The sequence below is a fragment of the Lupinus angustifolius genome, chromosome LG10, assembly GCF_001865875.1.
Source record: "Lupinus angustifolius cultivar Tanjil chromosome LG10, LupAngTanjil_v1.0, whole genome shotgun sequence".
NCBI lineage: Eukaryota > Viridiplantae > Streptophyta > Magnoliopsida > Fabales > Fabaceae > Lupinus > Lupinus angustifolius.
Window position 1 is genome coordinate 14,036,007 of NC_032018.1, and position 12,748 is coordinate 14,048,754.

At 31.3% G+C, this 12,748-nt stretch overlaps 2 protein-coding genes across 2 annotated transcripts; both read right to left on the reverse strand.

The window, feature by feature from the left end:
* Nucleotides 224-4,149, reverse strand: LOC109358848 (probable receptor-like protein kinase At1g80640). The gene is made up of 10 exons (XM_019603325.1): nt 3,965-4,149; nt 3,496-3,758; nt 3,063-3,195; nt 2,877-2,940; nt 2,492-2,588; nt 2,253-2,355; nt 1,254-1,372; nt 1,069-1,158; nt 519-742; nt 224-408 (listed from the first exon to the last, which is right to left on the reverse strand). The coding sequence occupies exons 1-9, from the start codon at nt 4,107-4,109 to the stop codon at nt 566-568; spliced, it is 1,191 nt and encodes a 396-aa protein (XP_019458870.1). The 5' UTR covers nt 4,110-4,149; the 3' UTR covers nt 224-408; nt 519-565.
* Nucleotides 4,828-6,799, reverse strand: LOC109358043 (probable receptor-like protein kinase At1g80640). Its single transcript, XM_019602111.1, has 4 exons — nt 6,652-6,799; nt 5,690-5,851; nt 5,221-5,483; nt 4,828-4,920 (listed from the first exon to the last, which is right to left on the reverse strand). Exons 1-4 carry the CDS (start codon nt 6,773-6,775, stop codon nt 4,828-4,830), a joined length of 642 nt encoding a protein of 213 aa, XP_019457656.1. The 5' UTR covers nt 6,776-6,799.

Genomic DNA, 12,748 nt, shown 5'->3' on the forward strand with positions numbered 1-12,748 from the left:
AATTAATGTGTTTGTTGTGTCTGACTAGCTCTCCCAACAAGTATTGCATGCGGGAATCAAACTTTTACATTTTGATCTATCTGGCTATCTAGTGAAGTCTGACACCACTAGACCAATGTCTTGTTGATGAAATTACTTGTCTATGTTCATATTCTCTTCTAAGCCTTGTGAGCCCCTAATGTCAATTGTTGTAAATTTTGATAAGGTAACTAGAATAGCCCAGAACATAAAAATTACACAGTTTGTCAATCTGAATCAGATCCTCTAGATGGTTCAATATTCCACAAAATCAGCACTATACACAAAATACTTAGATATAAAAATGAAATTAGTTTGTTCTTTACAATTCTCCTTAACAATCCAATGCTCTTGTACACAATCCAATGTCTATGTAAAGCCTTGTTGGTTCTGCAGCTTAAACAAAACATGCCTTGAATTCTCAAACTGAAGGAAATAGCTACTCTTGTAACATTTTCCCCCCTCTCTTTTATGATTTTATTAAGCTTTCATCTGTGTGCAAATTAGTGCATGAGAGAGAAAACAACTTCATAAGTAATGGTGACTATCATTGGGTACAATTCACTGTTGAATCAATAGGGAAGAGTTGTTGTGTCACTTGTGAAACTCTCAGTGTTCCTCCGAGCTCAACGGGCACAAGAGGGACGAGTGAATGGAGAACATCTTTAATCAATGGCCGGTAGCTTGGCTCCGGTTGCACACATAGCACAGCCACAGCAGCAACCTACAAACAACAATGTCAAAGTTGTAGTACTTAAGGAGGTTACAACAGATAAACCACTTGTCGACCCATCCAAGCCGTAGAAAAGTCTGTCTAGTTACGTTGAAAAATAGTCTCGATATAAGGCTCAGGTTAAATGTATTCAACCTGATGCTGCTATCGATCCGGGGAATTGTTTCTAAGATTTGAACTTTTTGATCAAATCACAAGACAACAACCTTATGATTGTACAAGGGTCGACCTCTTTGAACAAATAGCACAAGTGTAATTGCTAGAAAGGTTAAGTCGGAAATCTTTCTTAAATCACAGGATCAATTGTATTCTCAAACCTGGTATAAGTGCTTGAGATCCATTGTATCCTTAATCACAGGATCCACAATATTTGGAAGCTTGGATCTGTCTGTGAGTTGTGGCATAGCCTGCAATCATCATAAATAGTCGTTATTTCGCATATCCAACCATATTAAATTTCGGATCTTGGAATTGAAATCTAGTAAGCAACTCATAAGTGTACCCATGTGACAATAGATTGACATTGATGTGGTGCCAGTTTCTCCACAGGCTTCCTTCCTAGTAGAAGCTCAAGAAGCACAACCCCGAAAGCAAAGACATCGCTTTTATCGGTCAATTTACCTGAACAAGATAATTTAATTGCAATCTCCTCAGTAAATAATCCAAATTCTGCTATAGATGAAGTTCACATGATATTTTCTCATATTTAATATCAACTTAGTTTCACTATGAATAACTTAGTACTCAAAATTCAATAACAATCCCGACATACGGTCTACGTTTTCGACTCAGTAATCCACCTTAAGAAAACTTCCAATGTTTCCTTCCCATCTTTCAAGACAAGAATCAATTTCAACTCACTAATGCATAGTTGTGAACAAGTTAAAGTTGGTACTCTCAGGATATTTTATTTTATCAGTCACTGATACGGAGCATATGAGATTGTAACATGTAACTGACAGCAATCATTTAATAATCTATATGAGTTGCCATGTCAAGGGAGCAGGTACATGATCATACGTGCACACTCACTTATTACATTATTCAATGTGTCAAGGGTTCAAAACAAACAATATCTTCCATCTGGGTTGCTGAAAGCTTAACAATATATTAAGCATAGGTGTTGCCAAGTAGTGTATCTCGACTGAAAAATTCAACTAATTGCACTAAATCTTTCGAGTTTGGTTAAATCATATAGGGTATCTCGAGTAAATCTTTCTTAATTTATATGTATTTATTATATCATGGATTATTTCTCAAGACAGGGTAAGTGTAATTATACTGATCCGAGATGAGGTAAATGTAATGTAAATATAAGATGTAGATGATGCTATAAGGTTAAACCTCACAAGAGGCGAGTATAATTTAATTTCGGAACTATATCGAACATCATGCAAAATTTAAGGGATGTGTGTGACATTTTTCCCTTAAATATATCCCAACTTGTCATACCAAAACATATATTGATGCAATGAAATTATGTAGAGTTGAGCTAGCATACCATCTAAAATATACTCAGGAGCTACATAGCCTAAGGTGCCTGAAAGGTTGATGTTAATCTTGTTTTGTGACCCATCAATTACGGCTAGACCGAAATCAGAGACCTGAAATCCTCCAATAAATTTTAAGTCATTGGCATACACATAAACACACAGAAAAGAAGCTTTGGTTAATACAATAAACTTATAGTATAAGGAGGAAATAATTTAAAAAGCAATATCCACATGCTCTTGTTTTTACCTTGGCAGTGAAGCTTGCATCCAAAAGAATATTAGAAGATTTCAGATCTCTATGGATCAATGGAGGGAAACAATGCTCATGCAGATATTTCAATCCTCTGCTTAATGTTAATAAAATAGCATGTTAATGTTAATACATAAAGCATAACCAGAGATAAAAGAATTCTCAACTTTTATCTGAAAAAGATAAACACTTCAAAAAAATTGTCACAAAGATTAAAAGAATGGTTGATATAATTTTAGTCCCATATATCTTTTTTATCATTTTCGAAAATCCGAATGGAAAAAAAATCTATATGGGGTATATTATATTTAACAGAGATAAAAAGATAGCATATTACAGAAGAGCACAATAGAAGATAAAAAAACTGACAAATGAAGGTTACCTTGCTGTGTCAAGAGCAATCTTCATCCTCATATGCCAAGTCAATGCAGAACCATGAGAGGGTCCTTCAAAAAATCATTTTTTTTTGCAAAGTAAAGAGATTATTAGTATATTATTTTATAATTGACCTCATTATCTTTCATTTGTTCCTATACTAGACAATAACGCTTAAGATTCAATGTTTTACCATGTAATTGAGTTTCCAATGATCCATTCTGCATCAGTTCATAGACAATAAACTTGGTATCCTCATTACTGCTACAACCCAGTAAAGAAATTATATTTGGATGTTGAATTTTACTTAACAAATCCACCTCATTCTGCAAAATCATCACAATATTCAATACAAGATTAAAAGCAAAACCTTCAGGACAGAAAAAACAGATAAATAAACAAATTATACTTAAATACAATATTATTCCTAGTGATTTTTCATTATTTTGATTCTGAGTCCTTAAATTTTCAAATTTCATAGAAATTTGTCTTTATTCCATTTCGGCTTTATCATCTGGTAGGACCAATTCCAACATATTTTAAAACTACAAGGACTCAGAACTGAAGTTGGAGTTAGGAACAAAAACCAAAATAATAAGATACCATAAATTATTTGGAGACATTACCTCAAATTCTTTCTCAACATACTGACTTTTTTCGCAATGAAGTTTCTTGACAGCAACATCCAAGTTGTCATCCAACCGAGCCTTGTAAACACAACCAAAACCACCCTCACCTAAGATGTTACTTTCCTTGAAATTGTTGGTGCCCTTTTCTATCTGCTTATAATCAATTATTGGAACACATTCCTTCATACCAACCAGCTTTATAGAACTGAATTTGCTCAAAAATGGAGATAAAGCTACCCCTTTCTCAGCATCTTGGCCTTCTAAATCAAAACAAAAAAATCTCAGAAGCAAATTTAATGTTGACCCTTTTGTATATTTACCAGTTATCATGATTTTAAATTGTGGTTGCAGTTATGGCATGTTAACCACAATTGTGATTTTGAACCGCGATTTAAAACCATGACAAAATTGTAAAGCAGAACAGGATGTTATAAAATGAAATGGGGTGAAAATAAATAGAAAATACCTGATGTTTGAACATTTTTCTTACTGGATTTTGATGAATAATACTTGGTATAATAAATCCTGTAGAATAGAAAACACAAACCAAGTGCAACAAGTGCAGTGCTGCCAACTACAAGAGCTATTACCATTTTCTTCTGTGAATCCATTTGGTCCCTTTTATGACCTGATCAATATGCAGCAAAATAGGAGTGAGAATGAAATCAAATAAATGGGTATACAAATTCTTATTTGTTAACCAATAAGGTATTAGGCTAGTGGTGCAAGGCTATGTTGGATCCCCGGAACGAATAACGGTCAAGGGTTAGATCGTTGGGAGGGGCAGTCATGCACCCCGAAAGAGATTAGTTTCTTACGATGGATACTCTGGTAGTACCAAATTTTTTTTCTTATTTGTTACAAATTTCAAAGCATTAATTGGAAATGGGTAGTAGGATCTAAAAAATGAACAGCAATGAATAAAAGAGTTACTGTCACATTATCTGCATTAATAACTGTCTTTCATGATTTTCAAATTTAAATTTGAAACTATAACACTATGAGAGGAAACATACAGAAAATATAAGAAAGACAAAGGTAATGGAACATTATTAACAAAAAAGCTACTATTATAATACAATTAATGGCATTATAATAATAAATAATAGTTCATTGTTCATATGGTTAACACAAACACACCCTTGCATCAACCTTAGAATGGGTTCTTAATCTTATATCATATTAGAAGTAACTCTGTCTAGAAAACGAAGTTGATGTTTAACTTTATAGCAACGTGCCCATGAAAAGGTTTAAAAAGCAAAACCACCCCAAATAAGTCACGGAATCTTTGCACAAATTGAGTGAATGAAAAGTTCATTTTTTTAAGCATTAAACAATAAACTTGGTATCCTCATTACTGCTACAACCCAGTAAAGAAATTATATTTGGATGTTGAATTTTACTTAACAAATCCACCTCATTCTGCAAAATCATCACAATATTCAATACAAGATTAAAAGCAAAACCTTCAGGACAGAAAAAACAGATAAATAAACAAATTATACTTAAATACAATATTATTCCTAGTGATTTTTCATTATTTTGATTCTGAGTCCTTAAATTTTCAAATTTCATAGAAATTTGTCTTTATTCCATTTCGGCTTTATCATCTGGTAGGACCAATTCCAACATATTTTAAAACTACAAGGACTCAGAACTGAAGTTGGAGTTAGGAACAAAAACCAAAATAATAAGATACCATAAATTATTTGGAGACATTACCTCAAATTCTTTCTCAACATACTGACTTTTTTCGCAATGAAGTTTCTTGACAGCAACATCCAAGTTGTCATCCAACCGAGCCTTGTAAACACAACCAAAACCACCCTCACCTAAGATGTTACTTTCCTTGAAATTGTTGGTGCCCTTTTCTATCTGCTTATAATCAATTATTGGAACACATTCCTTCATACCAACCAGCTTTATAGAACTGAATTTGCTCAAAAATGGAGATAAAGCTACCCCTTTCTCAGCATCTTGGCCTTCTAAATCAAAACAAAAAAATCTCAGAAGCAAATTTAATGTTGACCCTTTTGTATATTTACCAGTTATCATGATTTTAAATTGTGGTTGCAGTTATGGCATGTTAACCACAATTGTGATTTTGAACCGCGATTTAAAACCATGACAAAATTGTAAAGCAGAACAGGATGTTATAAAATGAAATGGGGTGAAAATAAATAGAAAATACCTGATGTTTGAACATTTTTCTTACTGGATTTTGATGAATAATACTTGGTATAATAAATCCTGTAGAATAGAAAACACAAACCAAGTGCAACAAGTGCAGTGCTGCCAACTACAAGAGCTATTACCATTTTCTTCTGTGAATCCATTTGGTCCCTTTTATGACCTGATCAATATGCAGCAAAATAGGAGTGAGAATGAAATCAAATAAATGGGTATACAAATTCTTATTTGTTAACCAATAAGGTATTAGGCTAGTGGTGCAAGGCTATGTTGGATCCCCGGAACGAATAACGGTCAAGGGTTAGATCGTTGGGAGGGGCAGTCATGCACCCCGAAAGAGATTAGTTTCTTACGATGGATACTCTGGTAGTACCAAATTTTTTTTCTTATTTGTTACAAATTTCAAAGCATTAATTGGAAATGGGTAGTAGGATCTAAAAAATGAACAGCAATGAATAAAAGAGTTACTGTCACATTATCTGCATTAATAACTGTCTTTCATGATTTTCAAATTTAAATTTGAAACTATAACACTATGAGAGGAAACATACAGAAAATATAAGAAAGACAAAGGTAATGGAACATTATTAACAAAAAAGCTACTATTATAATACAATTAATGGCATTATAATAATAAATAATAGTTCATTGTTCATATGGTTAACACAAACACACCCTTGCATCAACCTTAGAATGGGTTCTTAATCTTATATCATATTAGAAGTAACTCTGTCTAGAAAACGAAGTTGATGTTTAACTTTATAGCAACGTGCCCATGAAAAGGTTTAAAAAGCAAAACCACCCCAAATAAGTCACGGAATCTTTGCACAAATTGAGTGAATGAAAAGTTCATTTTTTTAAGCATTAACTTTAACAAAGGTATATACATATATATATATATATATATATATATATAGAGAGAGAGAGAGAGAGAGAGAGAAGAATGAATGAAAGAATGAATACCTCGGGAGGAAACATGCATTGATATGGAAAATGGAGGAAAGGGTGAGAGTTGAGGAGAAGAAAGAACAGAAGTAGAAGTGGGTTGATGAAGAATAAAAAACATAAGAAGAAGAAGAAGAAGCATTATTTTGAGTGTTTATGTTCCTAACAAAGAAGAAGATAAAGAGATGTGTCTGAGAGGGTAAACAAAACAAACACTCACTCACAATAATCACATACATACACTTACTTTCTCTGCTCACCCACCAATTAAAAAGGAGAATAATATTTAAATTTATAGGTATATATGGATAAAGTAAGTGTTTCTTACGAGTTAGGATTATCTTCATTAATGAAGGGAGAAGTGATCACTTTTACATTTACATTAGGATAAAAATATTATTTTATTATATTGTAATGATAAAAATGTTAAGTCATATTACTTTTTTAGTCTTGTTTTTTATGTATTTACCTCTTGATTAGGATCCTAACTTATTTTTTATGTCGTCAGTATATTATTTATTATTAATTTTGTTAATTATTATTGACTCTCCAATAAAAGTAATACAAAATATATTGATAGTTTATTCCACTTTAAAAAAGTGAATGTGTTTTTTGAGCGCTACACCGCAACCTTGTACTGTTGTGCACCGTTTCACCTGAAACCAACCCATATCTTAACAAAAGAAAATATCAAATTCCTCAAAATTATAGAAAATAAAAATGACGTATATAATTGAAATTTTAGGAAAATAGTATAAATGTAAGTCCTCATACTCCTAGAAAGATAGATATATAAAGAGCTTGGGTTGGATTGGGGGAAGTGAGATTTATCACCTACTTGATCCTAAATGTTAATTAGACAAAAAAAATAACCTAATTCTCGTTCTAGAGAGAAGATTTACCCAATCATAAATATTAATCGAATTAAATTTTGAATTTGAATTCTGTCAAAATCTGATTGAATATAATACATATTATTCTTTTTTAGACATAATAATGTACATGTTATTGATTTTGTAAACTATTTCCATATATCACCATAATTTAGTTCCTTACCCTATTTATATTTGGTATGGATAAGATATCCGATTAGATAATATAATATATGTGAAAATACTAGGCCAATAGATAATAGATAATTGCATAAAAGTGTCCTAAATATCTAGCAAACTTTTAAAAAAATAGTGTTAAAAGAAGAAATTATATCAATAGATAGTTTGTATATATAGAAGTCAGCTGTGAGCATGGATCATATTGAGTTAGGTAAAAGATAAACTTTTATCCAATCTAAAATATTGATTATTCTTGAACCTGAATCTGGCCTATATCTCATAAAAGTCAACCATATGACAATTTGTCATGTCCAGCCTCTCGCGTGTGACGATTGAGAGGTGATGGAAAATGTAAGATTTCATCAATCTCCCGGAAAATTAGAGTTGCCACATGTTTGCATTTGAATCAAATTTAGGAGGTTCATGAGTCAATTATGATTCGAAGAAGATATTAACACTTCGTCTGTTTGTACTAAGATGATATCCTCATTAATACTATTGGTCTATATCACAGACTTGTTTAAATATTTATTTATTTTATATTATTTAATTGTTATTTATTAATAGATTAAAATTATATTTTCCATTTTTATCTTGCACAAACGTTTCTCTATATGTAATATGAAATTAAGACTTGTGTAGATCTTAAGTAATTTTTTGTTGGCTGAAATGATTTTTATTTATATAAAGATTAAGAGAGTGAACAATGTCAATCAAGATAGTGAAGTAATAGCTCAATGTCCAATATTGTGTTCCAACTTAAAGAGCGAGAAAACACGATATTGATCGTTTCGCTCTTCCATTCTTTAATTTTTTTTTATTATAAGGTTGCTGGAAAATCCAACATTTACATCATTTATCTGTCTCCGATTTCGAGAAAGAGAAGTAACTGCCCTATATCAACTACTCGGTCTCAATTAAAGGTGTGGAAGATAAAAGACCTTCGTCAATATTTTTTATAAAAAAATTAAGACGATAATTAATTAATTTTTGGCCAAATAAATGTACCAAATCTATTTATGAGTCAACATTTATTATTAAAAATATTTTTTATCAACAAACTACCCCACAATGAAAAAGTATAACATTTTTATTAATTATTTAATAATAAAACATATTTTAATTAATGTTGGGACAGTAGGAATAATTAAACTTATTAAAGTTTAGACAATATGAATAATTAAAGTTATAGTTTTATATTGACATTTATTATTATTATTATAAACGTGATAAAAACAAATGAATAATTAAAAAAGCATAAATTCATATGTGGCGTGTCGTAGAAATCAAGGATCGTTCAGTCAAAGGTTGCTCACATGGATTCCTAGACTGCAAGATGGTTATAAATTGACTAATGATAAGCTAATGATATAGAAAATTATGAGAGAAACAAATATACTTGGCACAAAAAACAAGAATTGATTTTGAGATTTGTAAGTTTTCTATTTTTTTGTGTGTTTTGCATCCCTATTTATAGGTTAAGTTCATTAAAGCTAATTGAATCATTTTTATTTTTATTTTTTATATGCCATTAATTTTCTGAATTCATCATTATTTTAATGATAAAAAATGATGAGAAAATAATTCATTAAATAAAATTTAGGTATTCACATGGTTTAATTAAGACGGAACCAAATTGGGTAAACAAGTATGATAGTTTTATGTTCACTCCTAAGATATTGGCCTTACCCTCATAATGGAAAATATTGATTTTAAGATTTGACTAATTGTAACCTTAACTTATATCAAGAATAAACAAAATGGTTGATTAATATATAAAGATAATCACTTCATAATATCAAATTCATATTGAGAGCAAGAATAGTCCATTAAGAATGTGATACGTGAAAAAAATAAATTAAAATTTGCTTAGTGCTGCAAAGAGTTTAAGAGGATCCAAACACAGTTGTATGGAGTGTTCCACTATTCCTTCTTACTATCTCAATCTATAATCTTATTTCTAAACTACGAGCATTAGTTAAAAGAGAGAGAAAGCTACAGCAAAGTTGTAGTTCAACAATGCACATTTTATGATTAACATTGCTTATAATACACTATTGTATTGAGTATATACCACAGCGCATCACACAAAAAACACTGTCATATATTGCATACATGTAACAACGTATCGTACACAAAACACTTTCATATATTTCTTACATAAACAACGCATAATATATGCATTATTAACAGAGCTTATTCTTGCGTTGTTGTATTGCATATATATAACAGTGCGTTCTTAGAAAAGTGTTGTTGTATTATTCATATATATATTCTCAAACAAGACTTTAATACAACAACACAACACACACATAACATTGTTGTATTAACATATACAACAACACAGTCTATAAAAGACGTTGTTGTATTAATCCTTTACAACTGCGCATGACAAGGTTTCCCCTAGAATTCGTTGTTGATTTGTACATGTTAATACCTTCATATACATTTATTAGCATCACATACATTCTCAACAACACAAATATTTATACATTCTCAATAACATAGACACATTAATACATGCAAGAAGTTTGTTTTATTAACATCAATACAATACAAACTACAAATAATGAATATCATGTCAATTATGTTTTGACAGAGTACATAATTACAAACAGAAAAATTATGCAAATTACAAACAAACAAAATTATGCAAATTACAAACAACCAAAATTAAGCTATAATTATACAAAGACTACTTGCATCTACTTTTTTTCTTTTCTTTGATTGTTTTTGGCTTATAAGATCATCCTTGTTTGGAGGAACATATTGATTCACCCAAAGCCCTTCATCGTGATCATCTCTTGTATATAAATCATCTCCCGTAGTTGGTCCGCTCTCACACGACTAATATGTTCCAAAAAATGATCATATTCCTCAATATCTTCATATTCTTGGTCATCAATATTATTGATGATAATTTTGTTAGTTAAAAGAACAATGGACCATTTCATATCAGCTAGGTCACTAACATAGAATACTTGTTGAGCTTGTGATACTAGAATAAATGACTCATCTTTATATCTCGGCCTATTAAGATCCACTTCCATGAATCCTAACTCACCAACTCGGAAGTCATTATTGTTATCAATCCACATACAATAAAAAACGACATCTGAAACATTGTGTAATCAAATTCTCATATTCGTTCAATCACCCCAAAGTATGACATATTTCCATATATTGGGTTCTATCTTTTACATTTGACGTGTGTAAAGTTCGAGCAACAAGAGTCACACCACTATTTTGCATTTTACTTTGATCATCTTGTTTTTTCATATAAAATGTGAACCCATTAATTAGGTAACCAGTGTAGGATAAGACATGAATACTTGGACCAATGACTAACCATTTCAATCTTTCGGAAACCAAATGTACATTTATAACCAAATGTGCATTAATTATTTCAACTCCTCATCAATGTGATTTTTTAGCCACTTTATGAAACATTGATTATGCTCTTTGGAAATCCAATTTTCATTCTTACTTGGGTAAGACTTCCTTAGCATCTTCTTGCGTCTTTCAACATATGGCTCAACCTTGTCGGTATATATAAAACATATAAGTGCGCTTGCTCCAATTCGGTTCTTGTTAGAGTCAATATTTCATTACCAATAATACTTTCACCAAATGTTTTTTTGCATACCGAGGCTTTGAAATGCCTATGAAATCACCATCGGTAAGGTATCCGGTACAAAATTCAAGAGCTTCTTCAACAACATATCGCTCGATAATACAACACTCTGGTCTTGATCGGTTCTTCACATACCCTTTTAATGTCTTCATATAACGCTCAAAGGGGTACATCCATCTCATATAGGAAGGGCCACATAGTTGTGTCTCTCGAACAAGATGAAACATTATGTCCAAAAAAAAGGTGGAAAATACATTTCAAGCTCACACAAAGTCAAAATAATTTGTCTTTGCAATGTAGGTAATTTCTTAGGGTCAATCATTTTGCTACACATTTCCTTGAAGAAGAAGCATAACTTAGTTATGAATCCTCAGACTTTTTTAGGTAGAATTGACCGTATTTCAATAGGCAAGAAATGCTCAATATGTACATGACAATCATGAGACTTAAGTCCTTTTAATTTGAGGTCTTTCATTGATATGAGGTTCTGAATGTTGGAAGGGTACCCCTCTAGAACTTTAACACCATGAAGAAATTTACAAAATTCCATTTTTATCCTTGCTCGATAAAGTATAAGTTGTTGGATGTAGAAATGTATGTTTTCCCTTCATTATCGACCCCAATTCCTTTCTTATTCCCATACTAACCAAGTCCAACCTTGTATTCAAGTCATCATTGGTTTTACTAGGAACATTAAGTAAGGAATCAAGTAGATTTTCAAAGACATTTTTTCAATATGCATCACATCGAGGAAATGTCTTACATATAATGAACTCCAATATGACAATTCAAAGAAGATTGACATTTTCTTCTACCCATTTGTGACAATTTCTTTTGCAAAAGGTTTACCAAAGTTATTATTTAAAATCTATAGCTTTTGAAATAATTGGTCACTCGTCAACGACAAAGGCATTAGCTTCAACATTGCATTCTGAAAATCACATTGTTCTTACTCTAGCACCTAGTAGAATAACTTCTTTCTTGTTATCTAGAGGAAGGACAACACACTCAAAGTTCGTCATACTAGTTCCAATGCTAGAAAACTTGACATGCAACATTCACTGAGGGAGTGAACTTACGAAACTATTAAAACAAATAAGTTGATTGAATGAGATGAAGTTCCAATGATACACAAGTTTTGCTTTAAAGCTTTGGATATGACTCTGGCCGATATCATCATGAGCTTCAAAGACAATATAAATTCCAGCTTTGGTGGCAAAGTTGTTATTTTTTGTGTGGTGATTTCCTGCAAATTCTCTAGTCATTCTAAGAGGAAGTCATTCAAACATTATCAATGTAACAATTAATGTTTCATATATTTGGGATGATTGTGAGGTATTAACTTAATAAAAAATAGTATACATTATAACACAAATCATTTTCAAACTAAACAATTTGCACAATGAATATTAGATGTAGGTGATGTAAA